Raw genomic sequence first — 24,628 nt, 5'->3', positions numbered from 1 at the left:
CTCTCTCTCTCTCTCTCTCTCTCTATATATATATATATATATATATATGTATATATATATATATGCATATGTATATATTTACATATATATATATATATATATATATATATCTTTCTATATATCTATCTATATATCTATCTATCTATATATGTATATATATATATGTATATATATGTATATATATATATATATATATATGTATGTATGCATATATATGTCTCTCCCTCTGCCTACGTCCTCTCTGTCTCCTTCTCTCTTCGTTTGTCTCTCTGTCTCTTTGGCTGCAGCGTGCTGCGGTGTATGTACACCTCAGTTGTTTGGTGCTTCAAGTTTGGTGCAGCAGCAGCAGCAGCAGCTGCTGCTGCTGCTGCAGGCTGCTTGGAGATTTTTTTTAAGTGTGCAGATAAATTAAACAAAGAAATAAATTTTTTTTCTCCGCAAGCAAAAGGAGATACGACAAATACACAAAGTAAAGACAGAGACTGCTTCAAGCCCTATACAACCGAACGCAGTCTACTTGTGTGGCCTTTCTCTTGCTGCTGCTGCTGCTGCTGCTGCTGCACCGGCTGGTGCTGCTGCAGCAAGAGCTGCGCCCGCAAAAATCATCTGCTCCAGAGGGAGGAGCTGCAGCATCAGCAACATCAGCAGCAGCAACAGCAGCAGCAGCTGCAGCAGCAAGGCAACATGCAGCACTCTCTCCGCCTCTCAAACTTAGCTGTCTGTCTAGAGCTGTACAAAAGGGGACAGACTGCTTAATCCTGCTGCTGCTGTTGCTGCTGCTGCTGGTACTGCTGCTGAAGGTACTTCTGCTGCTGAGACTGTTGTTGTTGCATCTGATTCTGCTGCTTCTGCTGCTTCGGAGACAGCCGTTGCTGCTTCTGGCACTGCTGCTGCTGCTGCTGCTGCTGCTGCTGCTGCTGCTTGATCCTGCACTGCTACTGCTGATGCTGCTTGATACTGCTTCTGCTGCTACTGGTGCTACAGGTGCTACTGCTGCTACTGCTGCTGCTGCTGCTGCTGCTGCTACTGCTGCTACTGCTGCTGCTGCTGGTGCTAGAAAGTGCTTCTGCTGCTACTGTTGATGCTAGATAGTGCTGCTAATGCTGCTTGTTCCTGATGATGCTGCTTCTGCTTGATACAGCTGCCGCTGCTGCTGCTGCTGCTGCTGCTGCTTGGTCCTGCTGCTGCTTCTGCTGCTGCTTGATCGTGCTGCTGCTTCTGCTGCTGCTTGATTCCGCTGCTGCTTCTGCTGCAGCTACAGCCGCTGCTGCTGCTTGATCCTGCCGCTGCTTCTGCTGCAGCTACAGCCGCTCCTACTACTACTACTACTACTACTGCTGCTGCTGCTGCTGCTGCTGCAGGTTATTCCCAGTCGCTATTTTCTGATTCTGAGTCAGAGGTGTCTCCTCCAATGGCTGAGCGGCGGGCCTTCATGCGATCCCCGACCGCCCCTAAGAGATCGGCATGGGGAGATGAAGCTGCAGCAGAGAAGGAGACACATTAAAAGGAGACACATGCTGCTGCTGCTGCTGCTGCACATAGAAGAAGCTGCTGCAGATAGAAGAAGCTGCTGCAGCACATTGAAGCTGCTGCACCACATGCAAGCTGCTACAACACATAGAAGCGGTTGCAGCACATAGAAGCTGCTGCAACAGAAAAGGAGACAGTACAAAAGAGGCATGCGCTGCTGCAGCAGATAAAGAGACACAAGCAAGGAGGTAGAGGTGGGCAAAGAGACAGATAGAGACAGATATATATATATATATATATATGTATAGATATATATATATATATAGATAGATAGATAGACAGATATAGATAGATAGATAGACAGATATAGATAGATAGATAGATAGATAGATAGATAGATAGATAGATAGAGACAGCTAGCAGCACTGCAGCAAACAGAAGCAAGAGAGAGAGAGAGGGAGACAGTACAGGAGAGAGATAAAGAGAGGCAATGAGAGGGAGAGAGAGACAGAGAGAGAGATGCGTAAGGAGACAGAGAGAGCTGCTTCAAATGGAGTAAAGTCAGAAGAAGAGATACACCAAGACAAACAGCAAAAAGAAGAAGAGAAGCAAGGTGGTGAAGAGCATCAGACATGCAGCAGGTTGCAGCATCGTTGCAAGTAGATCAGCAAGGAGGAGACACTGCATCAGATGCATAGCAATAGCAGCAAGAAGGAGACAGATAATGAAAGAGGATGTGAGAAGGAGACAGAAGCAGCAAAAGATAAACATACGTGAAGGCGGTCTTGAAGGCCCTGGGCTTCCTTTAGAAGTTGCTTGCGTTGGATCGCTACCATCCGCACGTCTTAGCCTGTCTCTAGCTGTTAGCAACATAGTAGGTGAAAGCCCTCCTGCAGCCCCGCCTCCATGTGTCTCCTCATGTGTCTCCTCCTTTCCTTCTGTCTCCTTTTCAGTTGGCGTCGTTGGTGAAGAACCGCCTTCTTCTGGTGTATGCGGAGCAGAAGGAGAGTGAGGATGAGGGGGCGACCAACTCCCAGTTGCTCCTGTGCTGCTTCTGCTGCTGTTGCTGCTGCTGTTGCTGCTGTTGCTGCTGCTGCTGCTGCTCCTGCTCCTCATGCTTCCAGGAGGAGAAGGAGGAGGTGGGAACGTCGGTGTCTGACCGCCGCTTTCTCTGCTGCTGCTGCTTGGAGGCCGAGGAGGAGGAGGAAGAGGGAAATCTGCTGCTCCTTCGCTGCTGCTGCTGCTGCTGCTGCTCCTGCTGCTAGGAGGCCGAGGAGGAGGAGGAGGAGGAGGGAAGCCTGCTGCTCCTTCGCTGCCGCTAGGCAGAGGAGGTGGAGGAGGAGGAGGAGTCTTGGCTGCTCCTCCTTCGCTTCCGCTGCTGCTGCTGCTGCTGCTCCTGCTTCTGCCGCTGCTAGGAAGAGGAGGAGGCGGAGGAGGAGGAGAAGGAGTCCTGGGTGCTCCTCCTTCGCTTCCGCTGCTGCTGCTGCTGCTGCTCCTGCTTCTGCTGCTGCTAGGCAGAGGAGGTGGAGGTGGAGGAGGAGAAGGAGTCTTGGCTGCTCCTCCTTCGCTTCCGCTGCTGCTGCTGCTGCTGCTCCTGCTTCTGCTGCTGCTAGGAAGAGGAGGAGGAGGAGGAGGAGGAGAAGGAGTCCTGGCTGCTCCTCCTTCGCTTCCGCTGCTGCTGCTGCTGCTGCTCCTGCTTCTGCTGCTGCTAGGAAGAGGAGGAGGAGGAGGAGGAGGAGGAGGTGGTGGTGGTGGTGGTGGCCCTGCTGCGCTGCTGCCGCTGCTGTTGCTGCTGTTGCTGCTTCTTCTAGAAGGCGAAGAAGAAGGAAGAGGGGGTGTTAAGGCCTTCTTACCTGGCTCTTGATTGGGGCTTGCATGCGGGTGTGGAGATGGTGCTTGTCTTCTTCGAGAAGGAGAAGAAGAAGGCGATGAAGAAGGCGATGAAGAAGAAGAAGAAGAAGAAGAAGAAGAAGAAGAGTGAGCATGCTTATTATGATCTCCACCTCCTCCTATAAAAGGAGGAGGAGGAGGGGGTACCCAGCCTCCTTCTGCTCCTGCTGCTGCTTCTGCTTCTGGCGGAGGAGGAGGCGGCGGTGGAGGCGGGAGGTTGCTGCCGTCGTATCCATTGTTTATCTCCGAGTCCCCTACTTCTTCAGAAGGTAGGGGCGGAGGAGGAGGAGGGAAGTCGGGATCGGGTCCCTGGGACACACCAGGAGGCAGCAAAGAGCTTTGTCTTTTCTTGCTGCTCCTCCTTCTCTTCTTAATCCAGTCTGTAGGGTTTCCCTTGATCTTCGTACTGATGAGTTTGCGTTTCTTCTTACTCTTCTTCTTCTTCTTCTTCTTCATGCTGCCGCCGCTGCTGCTGCTGTCTTCATTTACTTTTCGCCGGCGCTGCTCAGAAGGCTCACTAGGAAGATAAAACTGCGCACTCAATAATTCAGCTGTCAAAGATTCAGGTGTCTCTTCTTCTAGATCTACACCTCCTGGGCTTAGGCTGCCCCTAAACCCAGCAAATTTCTGTGCTTTCCTCTTTGCTTTGTCGGCAGCACTCTTCAACCCCTTCTTCAGCCTCCTCCTCGTCTTCGGGAAAGGTAGACCCCTGTTGTGGCTGCTGCTCTCCTCAGTATTTTGAGAGGCCCCACCAGGCGGAAGAGAGGGGGCGTGTAAGCCAGGGGCAGGAAATGAAGAAGACGAAGATGGTGCTAAAGCAGCAAAAAGAGCTGCTAGCAGTACAACCCACCAGCTGTACATACACCCCATTGTGTAAAGGTGTATTATAATTCAGATACAAACGAGGTTGAGACACCCGAATGTCTCTGTAGAAAAATAAATAACAAAATAAATCCCAAATATAAACAACGACAAAAAAAAAGAAGGTATATATCAAAGTCTAAGAGACTGGGAGACAGATCCCGCGGTGTATGTACAAAGGAGACACTCCCGTGCGTCTCTTATGTACGTACACCTTAGCCTGTTGCTGCTGCTGCTGCTGTAATGCTGCTGCTGATGATGATCTCCTCCTGGCGTCGTACTGCAGCTGCTAATGTGCTTCTGCTGCTACTGTTGTTGCGGTCCTGCTCCCGTCTTGCTGCTGCTGTTCTTCTGCTGCTGTGCTACTGCTGCTGCTACTGTGCTACTACTGTGACTGTACTGATGGTGCTGCTGCTGCTTCTGCAGCTGCTGTTGGTGTTGCTGCTGCTGCTGTTGCTGCTGCTGCTTCTGCTGCTGGCTGATCGCTTCAATCCCCAGTGTGTGTGCATAAGGCCTGACGGTCTTAAGGGTATTTGCAGTATTGAAGTGCCTCCCTTTATGATGAAAGTTTAAATATTTCTTGTATAGCTGCAGCTGACTGTGGGGAGAAGACAGGGAAGCGGGGAGACCACGATCCCAGCTCGATTCCCTGCGCTGTATATCCAACTCTGCTGCTGCTGCGCCGAGCTGCAGCAAGAAAAGTAATCATTTGTGTATATTTTTTTCTTTTAAAAGCACTCAATGCAATTTAAAAGAAAAAATATAAAAAAAACAGACATGCCCCAGCGCTCACCATTGGTCCGGTGTCTGTACACCTGAGCGCTGTTGCTGCGGGCGCAGCAGCAGCTACCTCTTTAAAATTTTCTGTAGGTCTTTGTGCATTATTTATTTTTTTTAACTTTATTATATTATTTTCAATAAATATTTACTTAATTTAAAGCTATAAAAGACAAAAAAGACAGACGAAGAGGCCTTCGCCGACATGTTGATTTCCTGTCTTCTATGACAGCAGGCCCCCAACGAAGCTCTTATCACCGGCTGTACATTCACCTGCATTAAAAGGTATATTTAAAGCAACTGCATTTATTTGAGGTTCTTACTGTCTCTATTCAACTAATATACCCCCTTCACAGTCCCCATACACCTCATATAAGGCCTTTACTCTCTCTATACACCTCATATAAGGGCTTGGCTGTCTCCATACACCTCATATAAAGTCTTTACTGTAGCTATACGCCTAATGTAAGACCTTAAATTAGGTGTATTGATACACATAACATAGGGAATTTACTGTATCTTCATCTAATATAAACTTTTTACTGTCTCCGTCCAACTAATATAAGGCTTTCACTGTCTCTATACACCTAATATAGGGCTTTGACTGTCTCTATACACCTCATATACACCCCTTACTGACTCCGTACAACTAATGACCTGTACTGCCTCTATACTCCTAGTATAGGATCTTTACTGTCTCTCTATGCACGAGGCATTGGCTGTCTCCTTACATTAATATAAGGCCTTTACCGTCTCTATAAACCTAATTTAAGGCCTTTACTGTCTCTATTCACCTAATATAAGACCCTTTCTGTCCCCGTACACCTAATATAAACCCTTTACTGTCTCTATACACTTAATACAATGGCTGTGTATAGCTTTATTGTCTCTATACACCTGAATTAAAACCTTTAGTGTCTGCATTTTCGCTCTTTTTCTCCGTTTCGCTTCTCTATATATGTTGTGTTGCCCCCAGCATTAATAATGCATTTAACCCCTTCGCTGCGGGATGTCTCCTCAAGTGACAGAACAATAAAAGGTCTTAAAGAGACACAAATACCTCTTATTCAGCCTCTGCCTCCTTACTGCATGCAATAGGGACAAGGGACAGAGAGAGGTGTCTCCTTAAGGGCTGTTAGAGGCCCTAAGGAGACAGACAGGTGTCTCCTTTAGCCTCATAAGAGCGTGCAGTAGGCCTTACGTCAGGGAGACAGGGAGGGTGTCTCTTTAAGATCTCTTATAGGTATGATGGAGACAGAGAGGTGTCTCCTTTGGGTCTGTTGTAGGCCTCAAAGAGACAAAGAAGTGTCTCCTACATGCTCCTTGTAGGCGTTAAGGAGACAGAGAAGTGTGTAGAGTCCGGGGCTTGCTGCTTCTATAACCTGTGCTTGTCTCTGTTGTCTCTGTCTTCACTACCTTTGTTTGTCTCTGGTTGTCTCTACTGTCTCTGTTTGTTTTTGTTGTTTGTCTGTCTCCAAGCAGCACAAGCAGCAGCACGCGTCAGCCTTTGAGGCAGCTGCCTATACACCTAAGGAGACAGGCAAGGGAAGAGTCTCTTTGCAGGTGTCTCCACGCTAGAGTAAAAACAAACAACACAACCAAGAGACCCGTTAGAGAGAGGCTGTAAGGAGACACCTGAGAAGACACCTGAGAAGACACCTGAGGAGAGACACCTGGGGAGAGACATACACCTGACAAGTGCAAGCAACACCTGATGAAGACAGCAGCAGCAACATGAATATTAAGAGACCCTTTAGACAAAGAGACAGCAGCGAGACCCCGCAAGGAGACACCTGGAAGCAGCTTAAAGTAGTATTGTCTCTTCTTGTTTTATTTTTTTAATTGCCCCAATGAAGGCCCTGAACTTATTATACCTTTAGGAGACACGTAAGGAGACACCTAAGGAGATACTTTAAAGAGCTGCATATATACAGAGACACTGCTCAGATACACCGGTAGACAGACGCTGCAACAGCAGCAGCACAACAGCAGCATAGCCAGCCCTGGGGGAAGGCCTTTAGCAAGCAGCAGCAGCAACAGCAGCAGCAGCAACAGTAGCAGCAGAGAACCTTCATCAGCAGAGCGTTATGCTATTAAAAGTAACTTAGGGGACAAGACACAACGATTGGGGAAGCAGCAGAGCCGCTGCTGCTACCGCTGCTGCTGCTGCTGCTGCTGCTGCTTCCCACAGCTCGCTGTGCTGCTGTTGTGCTGCTGCTGTTGCAGCGTCTGTCTACGGTGTATCTGTGCAGTGTCTCTGTATATATGCCTCCACGGGTCGCTGTGCTGCTGCTGCTGCTATCGTTGTTGTTGCTCCTGCTGCTGCTTGTCGAAGGCCTATGCCCACAGCTCGCTGTGCTGCTGTTGTGACAGAGAGAAACAGAGACAGCGAGCAGCAAAAGGAGACAGAGGCATCTATGCAGACAGCAAGAGAGACAGAGAGAGACAGAGAAATGAAAGGAGACAGAGAGCGACTGAGAGACAAAGAGAGAGAGAGACAGAGACTGACAGACAAAGCGAAGCAAAGAAGAGGATGAAAGAGGAGACAGATGCACTAATTACTAAATACAGATAAAGATAAAAGAGTGAAGACAGACAAACCAGAGCAGATACTAATATGCGTGTTATATATATATATATATATATATATATATATATATATATATATATATATATATAAGGCCTTTATAATCTGTCGAGACACTGCAACAGAGGGCTTGAAGCAAAAAACTCTAATTAACTTTTTAAGTATTTTGCCTCTGACATTTTTTCTGTTGTCTATTAAACCATTTCTTAAAACCAACAAAAGCCCAAAAACAACTCCCTTAGGGTTTAGGGTTTAGGGTTTAGGGTTTAGGGTTTAGGGTCTAGGGTTTGGGGTGTGTGTACACCTCAGCGTATAATAAGGAGGGTATAACACTTAAAAGGAGACAGTAAAGCGCTCTTCAACTGTCTGTCTCTCTTGTCTTTTCTATAGAAACTGTCTCCCTCTATATGCTACGGCAGTTGGAGTGTAAATAGGAGCTGCTGCTGCTTGCAGTGTATAGGGACCTCAAGGAGACACCTGAGGAGACACCCCAGACAGTGAAAAAAACAACAACAGCAGCAGCAGCAGCAGCAACAGCAGCAACAGCAGCAACAGCAGCAGCAACGAGAGCTGCTCGCTATCACTTGGGGCTTGGCTGCATGCATTCCCTAACTGCAATGTATAAACAGCAATTAAAAGATATTATTTTATTTATTTATTTACAAATTAAATTAAGAAGGAAACGCTAAACTCTGCTGTCTACTCTCATCAAAGAAACCCCAGCTAGCTGCGAGCAGCTGCTGCACTGGCGGTTGAGGGTTTTTTTGCGTCTTCTTCTTTTATTGTTTATTTCTTATTTCTTTTTAAATTTATTATTGTTGTTTATTGCTCAAATGAACACACTTCTACGCCTAGGAGGTAGCAGGGGGCCGCTGCAGCTGCGGCCTGCCTCCCCCCTTTGCTGGCGTGCTGCTGGAGCAGGGGGGTTGCTGCAGCAGCAGCAGCAGCAGCAACTGCAGCAGCAGCGGCACCTGTCTCTTCATGAATATCAGGCTCTTCAATTGCTTCGCGAGTTCAATGTCCCTATGCCTATGTTTAGCGCTGCACACACACCCGAAGAGGCTTACACAGCTGCTGTACAAATGCAGCAGCAGCAGCAGCAGCAGCAGCAGAAAGGAAGTAAAGGGGTTGTTGTGAAGGCCCAGGTGTTAGCAGGAGGCAGGGGATTAGGGTATTTCAAGGAGAATGGCTATAAAGGAGGCGTTCATTGCTGCAGCACAGCAGAAGAAGTGAGAGAAGCAGCTAAAAATATGCTAGGGAATACACTAATAACTAAACAAACTGGAGATCAAGGAAGGAGATGTTCTGTCGTTCTCATTTGTGAGAGACTTCAACCTAAAAAAGAGTTTTACCTGGCTCTACTCCTTGACAGAGAAACCGGAGGACCCCTCCTTGTACTCAGGTGCTTATTCTAGGGTTTAGGGTTTAGGGTTTAGGGTTCAGGGGATGGGGGTTCTGGTCTAGGGTTTACTGTCTAAGGTTAGAGTTTAGGGTTTGGGGGGCAAGCGTTCAGGGTTTAGGGTTTAAGGGTTAAGGGTTGAGGGTTTGAGGTTCTAGGGCTTCGGCTGTACCGTTAAGGGCTAAGGGTTTAAGGCTTAGGGTTTAGGGTTTAGGGTTTAATGTCTATGGTTGAGGGTTTAGGGTGTATCCTTTCAGATTAACGGTTTATGGTTTAGGGTTTAGGGTTAGGGGTTTATGGTTTAGGGGTTTAGGGTTTTAGGGTTTAGGGTTTAGGGTTTAGGGTTTAGGGTTTAGGGTTTGTGTGCAGTGCTCACGGGGGTACGAGCATCGAAGACATCGCGAAGTCGCAGCCTGACTCCATTGTGAAGATTCCTATTGATGCAGAAAAGGGTGCAGCAAATAAACCCTGTCTCCTGCTGTCTCCTTCTTGCTGCTGTCTCCTTCTTGCTGCTGTCTCTACCTTGCTTCTGTCTCTACCTTGCTGCTGTCTCTACCTTGCTGCTGTCTCTACCTTGCTGCTGTCTCCTCCTTACTGCTGTCTCCTGTCTGCTTGATGATTGTCTCCTTTTTAACTGTCTCTTTTTTAACTGTCTCCCCTCTCCTTTATATCTGACTTCTTTCTTACTGTCTCCTTTCGAACAGCCTCCTCTCTTACTGTCTCTCATCTAACTACCTCTTTTTTAACTGTCTCCTTTCCTGTTTCTAGCTGTCTCCTTTTTAACTGTCTCCTTTTCTGTTTCTAGCTGTCTCCTTTTTAACTGTCTCCTTTCTAACTATCTCCCTCGTCATATATAATGTTTGTTTGTTTATTTGCTCATTTGTTTATTTGTGTTTGTTTATTCATTTGTCTGTATATTGGTTGAGTAAATAAATAAATAAATGAAGTAGAAAATAAGTAAAATAATTAAAATAATTAAAATAAATAAAATAATTAAAGTAAATAAAATAATTAATAAGAATAAATCTCTTCTTGTTTGTTTGTTTGTTTGTTTGTTTGTTTGTTTGTTTGTTTGTTTGTTTGTTTGTTTGTTTCGCTCTGTTGTTTATAAATTAAAAAGATGCAAATAAAAATTATTTAATATAAATATATAATTAAAACGCCGAGCAAATAAACAAAAAAGATAAAATAAAATAAATAAATAAATAAATAAATAAATAAATAAATAAATAAATAAATTGTTTGTTTTTGTTTATTTAGGTATAGATGAAGGAATAGCAGAGAGAGTGTGTAATGCATTAAAAATATCATATGCACAAAATAAAGAAGAAGCGTTGAAGATGCTGAAGAGTTTATATGCTGCATTTAAAACTAAAGATTGTTTATTATTAGAGATAAACCCTTTAATGTTTATTGATGAAGGTATATTAAAAATAGCAGATATTAAACTTCAAATTGATGATAGCGCTCAATATCGGCAATCTGAGGTGTACAGACACCGTGATATATCTCAAGAGGATCCTCAAGAAATCGTTGCAGAGCAACACGGGCTTAATTATATTAAATTAAAAGGAGATATAGGGTGTTTAGTTAATGGTGCAGGCTTAGCGATGGCTACGATGGATCTATTAACATTAAAAGGAGGTAATCCTGCGAACTTTTTAGATGTAGGCGGAGCAGCGCAGCAGCAGCAGATTACTCAAGCGCTGCATCTTCTTCAAACAGATACGCAAGTTAAAGCTATCTTTATTAATATCTTCGGAGGTATTATGAAGTGCGATCTAATTGCAAAGGGGCTTATTGAAGCTGCTAAAACTGTTCATATCACTAAGCCCCTTGTTGTAAGCCCTCCATCTATGCATCTGCTGCTGCTGCTGCTGTTGTTGTTGTTGCTGCTGCTGCTGCTGTTGTTGCTGTTTGCTCTTTGATTTTGTTTATTTGCTTTTTTTTGTTTTTATGTGTTGTGTGCTTGCGTGTTGGTTGCTGTTGTTGATGATGCTGTTGCTGTGCTGCTGCTGCTGTTGCTTCTTTTGCTGCTGCTGCTGCTGCTGCTTCATGTCCTGCTGTTGCTGCTGCTGCGTGTGCTCCTTGGACTTTCATATTTTTGTGTCTCTTATTTACACTCCCTCTCTCTGTTTCTTTTTGCCTCATATATATAATATATGTATATATATATATATTATACATTATATATAATATATAAAATATATATAATATTTACATTAGTGTTTGTTTGTTTAATGAGGCGTCTGTCTGTCTCCTCCGTTGCTGCTTTGTTGTTTGTTGTCTCTTCTCTGACTACCTGCTGTCTTTGTCTGTCTCCTTTTGCTGCTGCAGGTTCGGCTGGAGGGTACAAACAAAGAACAGGCGGAGACACTTCTAGCAGATGCTTTTAAAACTGCTGCTGCATCAGGGCAGCAGCAGCTGCACCTTGAGGCTGTTAGCGACCTCGATGCTGCTGCGGCGAGAGCCGTTGAGCTAGCCGCCCAACAGAAATAAGCTCGCTGCTCTTCCTGCTGCTGCTGCTGCTGCTGCACGTGCCCACCTCCTTTGTTTGTGCTTTCAGTTGAGGGAAAGGGTTTAGATGAGCAGCAGCAGCAACAACAGCAAGAGCCCCTGTGGTTGCTGCAGCAGCTGCAGCAAGAGACCTTTTCGTTGCTGGTATTTCTTTGTGTATGTATATGTGAGCATCTTTCCTGCTGCTGCAGCAAGCTGCTGCGGCAGCTGCTGCAGCAGGAGCTGCAACAGGAGATCTTGAAGGTGTCTCGTCTCTGTAGAAGCAGACAGCTAGCAGATATTAACTGAGCGAAGAAGTACAGCATAGGCGTAGCTAGCTAGCTAGCCAGCTAGCTAGCTAGCTGATATGAATGAGGTCGTCTCTAGCCAGCGGGCTACCCTTCATCCCCCTTAACTGAATGACTATCTAGCTAGCTGGCTAGCTAGCTGTCTAAGCCAGAGGTATACGTAGCTGTATGCCTCTGTTGCTGATTGATGTCCCATTAACAGCCGTCTGGCTGATGAAAAAATAATACTTAGATGTATAATATTATCAAGATAAATAAATAAAATTATATATTTATATTTGTTATTTGTTTTTATTTATTACTTAAAAGGTAAGGTGTCACAGAGAAATTAAAAATGCATGAATATATGCAAGTGAAGTATGCAATATTATTACTTACTTGTTCCTGAAATATAATATTATATAATATATACTTGTTAATACAATTTAAATATAAATATATATATATTAATATATATATATGTTTATTTATTTATTGCAGGACAGCGCTAGTTGTTGTTGGTGTGGTGTCGCACCACTGGTCAGCGTAGACTCTGCTGCTGTGTCTTCCGCTCTCTTTGTGGGTTTGAAGGCATCAAATACAATTAATTAAATGTTGTGGCTTTGCCGATATATTATTATAAACTTTTAAAACAAACAAAACAGCAAAAAAAGAAGAGAGAGCAGAACACACGGCGTTGCGCTGGTGGGTGTAGGTGGTAGTATCACCCGGGTGCGGTTTAGGAGAGAAATTTGGGTTTAAAACACCGCTGAAAGAGGTTTTAAAGGTATAAAAACGAAATAAGTATTCACAAATAATTAAAATATAATTTAAATAGTCAAAAACTGCGGCAAAATGCAACAAACAAACCTCTGCATACACTTTGCCCGCGTATACCCCGCCCCCAGGTGACCTCCACCTGTGGTTGGCGCCTCTGTTGTGCTGTCTTTATCTAAGTTTTTATAAGTTTAACTTTCTGTTTAATTGCCTATTTTATTTTAATTTTATTTGTTTTAAAAGTAGAAGACCGGCATACGCTGCCACACACAATTTCCTTTTCATTGCTCTCTATAGATTATAGTAGATCTCTAACCCCAGATAGCGGTTTGCTGCTGCTGCGCCGTGTTGCTGCTGCTGCTGCTGCTGGTGCTTGTTTGTTTGTTCTTGAGGTTACTGCAGTCCTTGTTGTTGTTGCTGCTGCTGCTGCAGCATCTGCTGCGTGTGTCCGTCTCCCCACAGAGCTGCCGCGTGTCCTGTGGCTTCTACTACATCTCTCTCCCTTCTTCTTTCAGGTGTGTATACACCGCAATAACTCTTCTTCTTTTTAGGTGCATGTACACCCCAATATGCGGCCCAGCGGACACAATTTACATGCGGGGGAGAGGAGTTGGGGGGCCTCAACTACCCCCAGCAGCAACAGACCTGAGCTACCTCTCTTTCGGAGGCCCCCGCTCAGCGTTCATCAAACTGTGCGCACCGTCTCCCTCACGCTGCAGCAGACTCTGCCAGACCGTAAGTGCAGCAGCAACAGCAGCAGCTGCTGCAGCAGCAGCACTAGCAACAGCAGCAACAGTAGCAGCGGCAGTAGCAGCAGTAGTAGGAGTTCTTAGTAATGGTTGTAGCGGTGTTGCTCTTGTATTTCTTTGTATGCACGAGGGATTGTCTGCTGTTTTCTGTATCCTTTTGCTTTGCTGCTGCTGCTGCTGCTGCTTCTGCTGCTGCTGCACAGTGTACGTACACCCCAACTCCTCTCTGCTTTCGTATATTTTGCTGCTCAGGTTTGCTGCAGCCCCCTCAAGAGACGGTGACAAGCCACTCGTATTCAGAACATGTTAGGTACCCTTCCCAGCAGCAGCAGCAGCAGCAGCACTTTCGCCCTCCCAGTCTGCAGCAGCAAGCAAGGCTTCGGCAACAGCAGCATGCGCTCGATGAGCAGCGACAGCGGCTGCTGCAGCAGCACGAGCGAATCTGGCAGCAAAGGCAGCAAGGTCAACACGACTGGGCGCAGCAGCACCTGCCTCCTCCTCCTCCCCCTCCTCCCCCGCAGCAGCAGCAGCAGCAGCAGCAACCGTTGCGCTCACGCACTCATGCATTTCAGCAGCAGCAGCAGCAGCAGCAGCCGGAGTGGGAGCAGCGCGAAATAGTTATAGAGGTGGAGAGCATCTGGCAGGTCCCTCAAAGGAGAGGCCCCCCTACACCTAAGCCTTGGCTGCAGCAGCAGCAGCAGCAGCAGCAGCAGCACGGGAACACCCGCCTACACCACGGCGCTTGGCATCAGCACCGGAGATCCCAGCATCCAGATGAGCAGCAGCAGCAGCAGCAGCAGCAGCAGCAGCATGACTGGCCTGCGCCTGATACTCCTTCTTGGTCAGTTGCCTTCGACTCCTTTAATGAGTTAGCTCGGCTGTCTCATCAAGAAGAAATGCATGAACAGAAACGCAAGCAGCAGCAGCAGCAGCAGCAGCGGCCTTGGAGGCCGCACGAAGCAAGAAATGCGCCACAGCTGCATGCAGCGCGGATTCGTTCATTACGTCGTTCAAACTTCCCTGCTGCCTCCCATCAGCAGCAGCAGCATCAGCAGCAGCATCAGCAGCAGCAGCAGCAGCAACGGCGTCGTCGGCAGCAGCAGCAGCAGCAGCAGCAAGATGAGGAGGAGCTAGGCCCTATTATAACTGATAGAGGGATTGGCAGCACCTTCTCCCCTACACCGAGCCTACCTTCTTCAATAGAGTCTCCAATTAGCCGCCCGCTTACTCCTTCTCGCTTTGAGCACGAGCTGCAGCACGAATTCTATGGTCGGATGATGCAGTGTATACAAGAGTCTCACGACAAGCATGCGCAGCAGCAGCAGCAGCAGCAGCAGCAGCAGCAGCAGGAAAAAGAACAGCAAGCTCAACCTTCTCCTACCGCACAAAATACACAATATGTGCAGCATGATGCTGCAGCAGATACACAGACACAAGGATATGATATTCATACAGCAGCAGAACCAGCTCCAGAACAAGCAACAGCTACAGCAGCAGAACCAGCAGCAGCAGCGGCAGCGGAATCAGCAGCAGCAGCAGCAGCACAACCAGCAGAAACAGCAGAAGCAGCAGAAGCGAACAAACACAAGCCAGGAAAGCCTCAAGACCCAGTAAGAAGCCTCCCCTTGCTCTAACCCCTCGCACCCCTGACCATTGAAGCTCTGCTGCTGCTACTGCTGCTGCTGCTGCTGCTGTTGCTGCTGTTACTGCTGCTGCTGCTGCTGCTGCTGCTGCTGCTTCAGGATCTGCATGGGTCTCGGGTGCCGTTGATGCCGAAGCGCCCCAGGCGGCAACAGCACAGGCGGGAGAGGCAGCGACGGCAGCAACAGCAGCAGCAAGATTACCCTCACCTTCAGTAGTAGCAGCAGCAGCAGCAACAGCTGCACCAGCAGCAGCAAGTGCTGCTGCTGCCCCGGATTTCGGGGCGTGTTGCAGAAGCCGCATGCAGCACACAGCATACAGCAACAGCAGCAGCAACAGTAGCAACAACTGCAGCAGCAGCATTAGAGTTGCGTGCACTGCTACTTCTATGCATGCATTATTTCTGATGCGGTGTCTCCTGCTTTGTATATCTTTTCTCCTTGTCTCTTTAATTATATTGGCAGCTTTAAAGACTGCAGCAGCCTCTGCAAGGCCTCTACAGTCTGCTGCTGCTGGTGCTGCTGTTGCTGCTGCTGCTGCTGCAGCGGCAGCTTCAGCTGCTGCTGCATCTTTTGCTAGCCGCGGGTCCTCTGGGGGGTTTTTCTGTTTGTAGCACAAATTCATTAATTGTCTCCTGCTAAGGTTGAGACAGCAATAGAGACACCCTAAGAGAATGCCTCTGCTCCAGCAGCAGCAGTAGCAGCTGCTGCTGCTGCAACTGCTGCAGCTGATGTACAGCGACTTAGGGTGCGCCATCCCTACCGTAGCAGTAGCAGCAGCAGCAGAAGCAGCAGCAGAAGTAGCAGCAGAAGCAGCATAACGCCTTGCGTAGGCGACGTATATTAGTGGCTATCCCTCCAGCTGCAGCAAGCCGATTCAGAAGCAGCAGAAGAAGAGCAACAGTAGCAGCAGAAGAGGCAGCAGCAGTAGAGACAGCAGCAGCAGCAAAGAGACAGCGAGGCGAGACAAGGAGGCAGTTGCTGCTGCTGTATACAAAAGGAGACAATAGAGTTCCGCGTGCTGCTGCAGCAGGGTTTTGTTGCTGCAGCGTGCTGCAGCCAATTTGCTGCTGTTGCTGCTGCAGCAGCAGCTAAATATGTTCGTGAATATTTTTAAATATATCTGCATGAAGAAATATATTGTAAAAGGCCTCCGAGCAGAACTGCAGCACCACAATATCCAGAGACATAGTCTCCCCAGCAGCAGCAGCAGCAGCAGCAGCCCCAGGTTTGTTGCTTTTGCTGCCGCTGCTGCTGCTGCTGCAGCCAGGAGCGCAAGCAGCAAACAGGCGTGAGAGAGCACTTGCTGTTTTCTCGCTGTCTGCTGTTGAGAGGATATGCTGCGCTGTTTGCTGCAGGACCCACTGTTGCAGCTGGCTGTCTGTACACCCGAAGTCAAGGAACTTGCTGGCTGCTGTTGCTGCTGCCCGCTGCTGCTGTTGCTGCTGCAGCTGCTGCTGTTTCTGCTGCTGCTGTTTCTTTTTGCTTTGTTTCTGTACTGATGTATACGACAGCCATCGAATACCCATACGGCTAGATGTACAGGAGGCCCTCCAGGGCTCTTGCAGCTCTTGTAGCTGCTGCTGCTGCAGCAGCTGCTGCCTTTGCTGCTGCTGATGCTGCTGCTGCTGCTTCTGCAGCTTGCGCAGTGCATGCAGCACAGCAGGCGAAGCCTTTAGAGGCACGGGTTTAGGGTTTTGTGAAGAATACCGCTGAGTAAGAGCAGCAATATCGACAGAGTGTGCAGCAGCAGCAGCAGCAGGCCGCAGCAGCAGCAGCCACTCTAACGGAGATAGAGCTGCTGTCGAAGCACCTACTAATAAATATATTCCTTTCAATACCCACTCAATAGAAATCAAAGCAGGTAAGGCAGCCTGCAGCTCCTCAGCAAACACCACGCGGCTCAGCAAATAGTCCTAAACCACAAACCACAAACCACAAACCCTAAACCCTAAACCACAAACCCTAAACCACAAACCCTAAACCCTAAACCCTAAACCCCAAACCCCAATCTCTATACCACAATCCACAAACCCTAAACCCTAAACCCTAAGCCACAAACCCTAAACCCTAATCTCTATACCACAATCCACAAACCACAGATATAAACCCTAAACCCTTAAATACAAATCAACCCCCAAAGTCTGCATTGTCAGCAGACAGCCCCTGCAGAGACACCCCAATACCACCTCAGGGCCCTCTAACAGTGATGCTGAAGGCCCTCGTAGCTCTGCACGGATACTAAACATTGCTGCTGCTGCTGCTGCTGCTACTGTTGCTGCTGCTGCTGAGAGTGCTTACTTGTGCCAAGTGCCAGCTGGGGATTTGGGCCCTCCGGTTTTCGACGGAGTCGCAGGTCTCGGATTCTTCACTGCACCCCTGCTGCTGCTGCTGCTGTTCTTGTTGCTGCTGCTGCTGCTGCTGCTGCTGGGGGCTACCGTCATCACAGCTGCTATCTCGGGACTCAGATTGGGCTCTGCTGGCACTAGTTGTGCCTCGGGCACTACCGCTACTACTACTACTACTACTGCTGCTGCTGCTGCTGTTGCTGCTGCTGCTGCTGTTGCTGCTGCTGCTGCTGCTGCTGCCAGAGTGCATTTTGATATAGGTGGTGTAGACAGTTGGCTGCATCTGCCCGGGTTGGAGGAGGGGGGAAGAGGAAGCGGAGACTTGCGTCTCTGCAGCAGCGCTTGTGTGTGCTGCTGCTGCTGTCTCTCTGCTACCAGCAGCAGCAGCAGCAGCAGCAGCAGCACGGGGTTTGCTGCAGGAAGTGGGGACTTTAAAGTTAGGGAAGTCTTTATATATATCAATACCAAATAGGAGACAGAGCAGCAAAGCCACCTGGCACAGCAGCACGGCCTCTTCTACTGCAGCAGAAGCCACCACCTCCTCGCTGCTGCTGTTGCTGTTGCTGCTGCTGCTGCTGCTGCTGCTGTTGCTGCTGCTGCTGTTGCTGCTGCTGCTGCTGTTGGGGCCCCTTTGAGGGCGGAAGTTGGCGTGCTGCAGAGACACCGGCTGCCTAGGATTAACAACAAGAGGGGCCCCCAAAGACTCCATTGCAGAAGAAGAAAAAGATAGAGACAGTTTATCTTCATCAGACTTCGCAGCAGGAAGTCTGTCCAGGGTTATCTGAACACAAAACCCTAAACCCTAAACCCTAAACCCTAAACCCCAAACCCTGAAGCTGAAGTCTAGAGCCCAGAAAAGCCCATGCCCTGAGCCCTTAAAAGCCTCAGCATAAAGCAACAAACCCTCTAAACCCTAAACCCTAAACCCTAAACCCTGAGGTGGAACCTACCGGCCATTCAGGAAGGTTATAAGGGAGGTATTCGAATGCGACAATAAACCCTCGTTTACTGATATATTTAAATGCATTATCATTTTTCTCTTGCTTCGGCTGCACCTTGAGGGGGCCCCCTACAACTTGGCTGACAAGAGATAAAGCAAAGGCTGTCTCCTTCTTATCTAAATTATTTAAATCCCAGGGCCACCAACTCAGAGCGTCCATACACCGCACAAACTCCAACGGGCTCAAACTCTCCCCTTCCATATCAACACAGGGGGCCCCAGGGGGCCCCCCCTTTTCAGATTGATGAGGGGCCCCCGGGGGACCCCCTTCTTCAGATTGGGGCGAAGCCCCCTGGGGGCCCCCCCCTCTAGATTGAGCAGGGGCCGCCTCCTGGGGGCTCCCCTCTTCATATTGGGAAGGGGCCCCCTGGGGGGCCCCCCCCTTAGACTGAGGAGGGGCCCCGTTGGGGGCCCCCGTGGGGGCTCCCCCTTCACAGTGGGGCGGTGGCCCCTGGGGGGCCCCGCATTCACTTGGGAGAGGGGCAGCTGAGGGGGCCCCCCTGTCTAATTGCGGAGTAGTGGATGAGGGTAGAGAGTTAAGAGACGAAGAAGATGTATTTGATGGTTTAGGAGAAGAGACAGAGTGCAGCTTATTAAATGCATAGCCAAGGTCAAGAGGAGAAGGAAGCACTCGCTGAAGAAAGAGACAAAAAAACAAACAGAAAAAAAGGAGACAGATGATGGTGCTGCTGCTGCTGCTGCAGCCGGTGCCGCTGCTGGTGCTGCTGCTGCAGTTGCTGAGGCTACTCGTGGGGCTGCTAGTGCTGCTGCTGCTGCTGCTGCTGCTTCTATTGCTCTTTCTTTTCCTGCTGCTACTGCTCTCTCAGTTCCCCGTACTCGGCGGGTGATCCTGCTGCTGCCGCTGCTACTGTATTTACAGCAGCAACAACAGCAGTTACAGCAGGAGCAGCAGCAGCATTACAGCAGCAGCAGCATTACAGTAGCAGCAGCTACAGCAGCAGCAGCAGCAGCAGTTACAGCAGCAGCAGCAGCAGCATCTTTTGTTTGACATATGTCTGACCTCAAGGTGTTCTTTAATTCTTCGGAGTGCATTTTGAATTCTTCTTTTCTCTGTCCCCCTCACAAACTCAGCTGTCTGTGGGGCCCCCACACAGCAGCAGTGCTGCAGCACTTGACGCTCAGCAGCAGACTGCAGCATCTGCTGCCAGAGTTGCTGCTGAACCATCACAGTGCGACCCTCTATATCTCTTACATTTGTTTCCTCAACCCTGCACCGCTGCAGCAGCGTAGCACGAGATACAAAAACAGCACCAGGCAGCAGTGGGGCCCCAGGGGGGCCCCTACTAGGGCCCCTAGCAGGGCTCCTACTGGGGCACCTACCGGGGCTCTTAGTGGGGCCCCTAGCGGGGCTCCCTGAGGGGCTCCCCTGAGGGGTCCTTAAGGGGGGCCCCCCCCCACTCTTGTGATGGGGGGGGCCCCCACGAGGGGTCCTTAAGGGGGCCCCCCCCCCTTGAGCTGTTCTAAGAGGGGGGCCCCTGGGGGTACGAAGGAAGGCACCTGAGGCCCCTGGGGTTGAAGGGGCCCTTAAGAGAAGCCGACGCTGCGTTTCTGATGTCTTTGATATTTGTGCTGCTTCGGCTCTAGAGTGTCTCTTCATATATTCAGGTGTATCTGCAGGAGGGAGAGGAGGTAGTGAGAAGTCTATCCATGCCTCTTGAGTTGCTGCTGCTGCTGCAGCAGAAGACCCTAAAGAAGAAATATAAGCACGCAGCTGCTGCTCCCGCTGCAGTAGTGCTGCTGGCAGAGGGGCTGGAGATCCACGGGGGGGAAGGGGAACCAAACGGGTTGCAGAGCTGCTGCTGCTGCTGCTGCTGCTGTTGCTGTTGCTGCTGTTGCTGCTCGGAGTTTGCTGCAACTCCCTAAGAACCCCTTCAGTCGAGCTGCAGGCAGCATGGGGTTTGACTGGCTGCACGCCCAGCGTTTTCTCTGAGGATTCCGCAGCAGCAGCAGCAACAGGCGAAGGGGCCTCCATCTCGCCTGGGCAGCTGCTGCAGCGAGTGAAACCCTCAACAAGAAGGCACCCAAAGGGCCCAGAAAGATGAAAGAAGATGTTGCTTCTCTTGTTGCTAGGGTTTAGGGTTTAGGGTTTAGGGTTTAGGGTTTAGGGTTTGTAGCCGCAGGAGACCAATGGAGACGCTGCTGAGGTCCTTGAGCTGCACAAATGCAGCATCACAGATGCAGCAAGAAGAAGCAATTATAATATTATTTCTCGTTATATACAAAGAAGAATATACAAATAACAAATTCAAATAATTAGGCTGCCCTGTTCTGTCGATTTGCTGCTGCTGTCTGTATGGAAGGACTGCAGCAGCAGCAGCAGCAGCAGCAGCAGCAGCAACTGCAGCAGCAGCAACAGCAGCAGCAGCAGGAAGGACCTTTTATCGCTGTGTCTAGCACAAGAACATCGAAGTAAAGATAATAAAAATGAAATAAAGCCTTTTAATATCTTTTATTATTTTTATTTTAATAAAATATAGACGGAGAGAGATGAAGAAAAGCAAGGCCTGCAACACTGAATATACAAAGGCGGTCTCAGCAGCAGGCCCAGCTGTCTCGTGCTGCTAGCCAAGGTATAAGCCCCCAACTACTACATTATATTATCTTTCTTTTTAATTATTTATTATTACTACATTTATTATGTAAACCATTCTAAATTATTCACTCTAAACTCCCCCGCAACACGTTCAGCTGCTGCTGCTGCTGCTGCTGCTGCTGCTGATGCTGATGCTGATGCTGCTGTTGCTGCTGCTGAAGCTCCCTCCGCTCACTGAGGCCCTTAATCAGGAGACAGCAATAAAATGAAGGAGTTCAGCCTGGGTGTATCCCCTTCCAAACACAGCCCAAAATAAGCATACTAACTTCAACCGAGAAAACAATACCAGCAGCAGCAGCAGCAGCAACAGCAGCAACAGCAGCAACAACAGCAGCAGCAGCAGCGGGGAGCTCACGTTGTAGCTGAAAAAGAATGCAAGCTGCATGCAACAACAATCAAACCTCAAAGTCTTTCTTTTTGTGTAGATTAGAATAAATCAAATGAGAAGTTCACAGCACTGCCCTCCTCTACAGCTGCCGACAGGCTGCTCCTATAGCAAAAGCTGAGGTGTGCATACACCTCATCAACGGGAAGCGTAACCCCACACTATATTCGTCTTTATACCTGCTTGGGTGAGGCCCGTAGGACCCCCGAAGCCTCTGCTGCTCTATCAAGGCCACCGCTTGCCTTGCCTCGTTTGTTTGTGTCTTGTAGTTGTTGTTGGTGAAGCCTGTTCTGTCTGAAGATGTTATTTTATATATTTGTGTTGTAATATAGTCGTTAAGAAGTTGTCTTGTGTACTTCCACTTAAGTGCAGGCAAAGGTATACCAGTTCTTAACAATGTTGATGCATGCATGCATGCATCAGAGCGGGGCTTGAATATTATGCTTGTTTGCAGTATTACCTTGCAGAAGAAGTTACAGCAACAAGTGCTGCACCCCATAGCAAGCTACCTCCTCTCCCCACCAGTCCTAGGCCCTTGGGCAGCTAGCTCTGCGTAGAACGGCTGGAGACTGAAGGAGAGTTTATCTGCTCTATATTATCTCGGCTCCTTCCTTTATGCTGCACCTCATCACTGTCCTCAACTAAGGTCCGGGGCTTTCTTTTTGTTTTGTAGCCTTGCATGCTCAAGAGGGGTAGGCGAGACAGCTGCGAGCACCAACTCCACAGAAGGGTTGCTTAACCTCTCGATAGCAAGGAATAGTCATGAAGGCGCTTTGTCTAGCAATAAGAAAAATATATTTAGGCCCTCTCCTTAATAATATGCATATTGAAGGTGTAGGCATTCTCCCTCCAGAGCAAAGGAGATTGATGAGGATATGCCCTACACCAGGGCGATTACCAACAGTTGAGAGCATTGATGCACTGAAGCGAGCGCAGCACGCGGTGTTCATCCAGCAGGATATGATATTGCTAAAAAGAAATGCATGCACAATGCGCCTGCTGCAGCTGACTAACAAAATATTATAACGGGCGTCCCGATGCGGGGACCCTGGGGGAATCCTCGGCTTCAATGGTGTTGTACTTTTCTTTTTAAAATGAGACAAAGGCTCTACCATTGGTAGCGGCATCTTTTTATTGTAAAGGGAGGCTTAGATATTGTGATTACGTCTAAGCAGAACTTCTTCATCTCAGGAGCACACTGGGTCTATGAAGGCGTTCTGATATGCGGTGCGGTGCAGATTTATCTACAGGTCGACAAGGAAACATATTTTATTAGAATTAAAAGAATTTAAAAAGGGAAATATATCGATAGAATGCTGAGCCAAGAAGTATAAGTCCTTGATGAACATTACACCAACAGCTATAACAGTCAGCAGCAGGAGACTCCTGCACTGTGGAGGCCGGAGGGACATACAGAGCGGCGCATTTGCTTCTTGCGCAATAAAAACAAGGTCAAAGAACTCTGGTTTGCAAGCTGCTTTGGAAGCTCTTGAAGAACCTGCTAGCTTTCCTTCATTCATGTCTCTAAATGAATCTTGTTTCTAAGGTTAAGTCGAAGAGATACAACTACCTGTTAATTCATTTGTCAATCACGGCACAGCCTCCTTAACTGCATCTTCCTGATGCTGTAAAGGGTAAAAGGATCAGTAAAAGGATAGGCGTAACTACTAATAACTAGAGAGCTTTAATAATATGAAGGAATAAACATAAGAAAACATATGATGCTCCAGTAGCGTGCAGGAATCTAAACTCCCTGCCTCTTTGATAATACAACCATACATTCCAGAAAAGGGGTCATCTCACTTGTTCAAACACGTGGCTGAAGGGGAGCACGCAGCCTTTAAAAGCCTAAAGCCGATGTCTATTTATATATCTCTCTATATCAGAGTGCGCCTCCCAGGGCTTTCAACATCATTCAAATCATCTTAAGAAAAAGGGGTGGGCAAGCGCCCAAAAAAAGAATGAGAGGAGACTCCAAAGCCGTGCAGAGGAACTGCAGGAAACGAGAGATGAAGGCTTGCGCTCTGTTCTAGTATTTTCATGAAGACAGCAATTTTAAGCGACTCCATTCAGTTGAAAGCCGAGGAATAACAGAAGAAGGCGCATATAAAGGAAACGAACAGTTCTTAGATGTACTACAAAAGAAGTATCTCTTAACCCAATTCAGGAGTCGAACGCACACCTGGTGCAGCCTCCCGCCTTATCCCAAGATACAAATGACTCCTCATCTTGAAGATGAAATCAAACAAAAGGAGGGTTAACTGCAAAGAAAAGGCAAAGTTTGACTATCAACCAGCGCATTTGGAGACAGTTCGATGCTAATAAGGAGACAGATGATGTGGGGTGGGGGCAATTATTAATTAGTTTTGCGGGGAAAGTTCACGGGTCTCCAACAGCCATCATCATTGACGGAAATTTAAGTTTTTTTAGCGTCGTCTGGTGCGAAGTTGTGGTGCTGCATACTTTCTACAATAATATAACTACTGTGGAGCACTTAAATGATGATACCTAAACTGAGCTCCCCAACTGCATGCTAATGCAATACTTCCTGCTCTAAACCCAACAATATTCGTCAAACTGTCTTGATATCCTTCCTTGCACAAAAGGGGGTTATAATGCGACCGTACGCCCTACGATTCTATGCGCTTGGCTTCTCTAGTGTACACTGATTTATTTTAAACAATAAGAAGGCAATAATAATATTAACTGGACAGCCGAACACCCTTTTATTACCTGACGTTGGACTGTGCTGCTAACAGCCAGCTCTATTCCTACGCCTCCAGCTGAGGGGTTGCATGCATAGCTGGAGAGCATATTGTACAAGTGTATGAGGAAGCCACAAGAACTGCATGAAGAAGACGGGAACAAACATCTTTCAGTCACTTTGAACTCAGTTATTAGCGGAAATGCATGCATGCGCTCAGGAGACCCCAGGACGGCGAGAAGCACAAGAAGTGCTCTAGACAGTGTGTAGAGAGAACCTTTTGCTGCTCGTTCTCTGCTCAACTCGCTCGATTACTTTGGAGGCCTACCCCCAACCTGCAGATACCCGCATACCCTCGTCCCGGGTTCCTAAAACAGTTCAAGGAGTCATTGAACCCTCCTCGATCTCTGTCCTTTAAACAGTAGCAATGCCGGTGTGAAAAGAGACAAATGGAGGAGAAAGAGACCCTAGAAGCATGCATAATCAATTGCAGAGGTAGATAACGACAGTGCATATTAATTTAAATAACCAGGCGATCGACAAACAGGGAAGACTTCTCGGATGTTAATTCGTTTATGCAGATCAGTTTCCCAGCAACATCTAAAGGCCCCTCTTCTTTCATATGCAGCAGTTACGAGAGAAGG

At 48.0% G+C, this 24,628-nt stretch overlaps 4 protein-coding genes across 4 annotated transcripts; 2 read left to right on the top strand and 2 right to left on the bottom strand.

Moving 5' to 3' along the window:
* Positions 1-1,362: 1,362 nt before the first annotated feature.
* On the bottom strand, positions 1,363-4,221 carry EAH_00034350 (hypothetical protein; the record flags this gene model as incomplete). Its single annotated transcript, XM_013392188.1, has 2 exons — positions 1,363-1,478; positions 2,304-4,221. The coding sequence occupies 2 exons, from the start codon at positions 4,219-4,221 to the stop codon at positions 1,363-1,365; spliced, it is 2,034 nt and encodes a 677-aa protein (XP_013247642.1).
* Positions 4,222-8,418: 4,197 nt separating this feature from the next.
* On the top strand, positions 8,419-11,483 carry EAH_00034340 (succinyl-CoA ligase, putative; the record flags this gene model as incomplete). Its single annotated transcript, XM_013392187.1, has 4 exons — positions 8,419-8,756; positions 9,354-9,436; positions 10,587-10,825; positions 11,322-11,483. 4 exons carry the CDS (start codon positions 8,419-8,421, stop codon positions 11,481-11,483), a joined length of 822 nt encoding a protein of 273 aa, XP_013247641.1.
* Positions 11,484-13,113: 1,630 nt separating this feature from the next.
* Positions 13,114-15,152, top strand: EAH_00034330 (hypothetical protein, conserved; the record flags this gene model as incomplete). Its single annotated transcript, XM_013392186.1, has 3 exons — positions 13,114-13,279; positions 13,546-14,903; positions 15,036-15,152. The coding sequence occupies 3 exons, from the start codon at positions 13,114-13,116 to the stop codon at positions 15,150-15,152; spliced, it is 1,641 nt and encodes a 546-aa protein (XP_013247640.1).
* An 872-nt stretch (positions 15,153-16,024) lies between these two features.
* On the bottom strand, positions 16,025-20,274 carry EAH_00034320 (hypothetical protein, conserved; the record flags this gene model as incomplete). The annotated part of the gene is made up of 4 exons (XM_013392185.1): positions 16,025-16,849; positions 17,235-18,062; positions 18,232-18,915; positions 19,366-20,274. 4 exons carry the CDS (start codon positions 20,272-20,274, stop codon positions 16,025-16,027), a joined length of 3,246 nt encoding a protein of 1,081 aa, XP_013247639.1.
* Positions 20,275-24,628: the final 4,354 nt, after the last annotated feature.

Source organism: Eimeria acervulina, genomic scaffold, assembly GCF_000499425.1.
Source record: "Eimeria acervulina Houghton genomic scaffold, Eah_scaff349, whole genome shotgun sequence".
NCBI lineage: Eukaryota > Apicomplexa > Conoidasida > Eucoccidiorida > Eimeriidae > Eimeria > Eimeria acervulina.
This window is presented reverse-complemented; position numbering and strand designations above follow the sequence as displayed.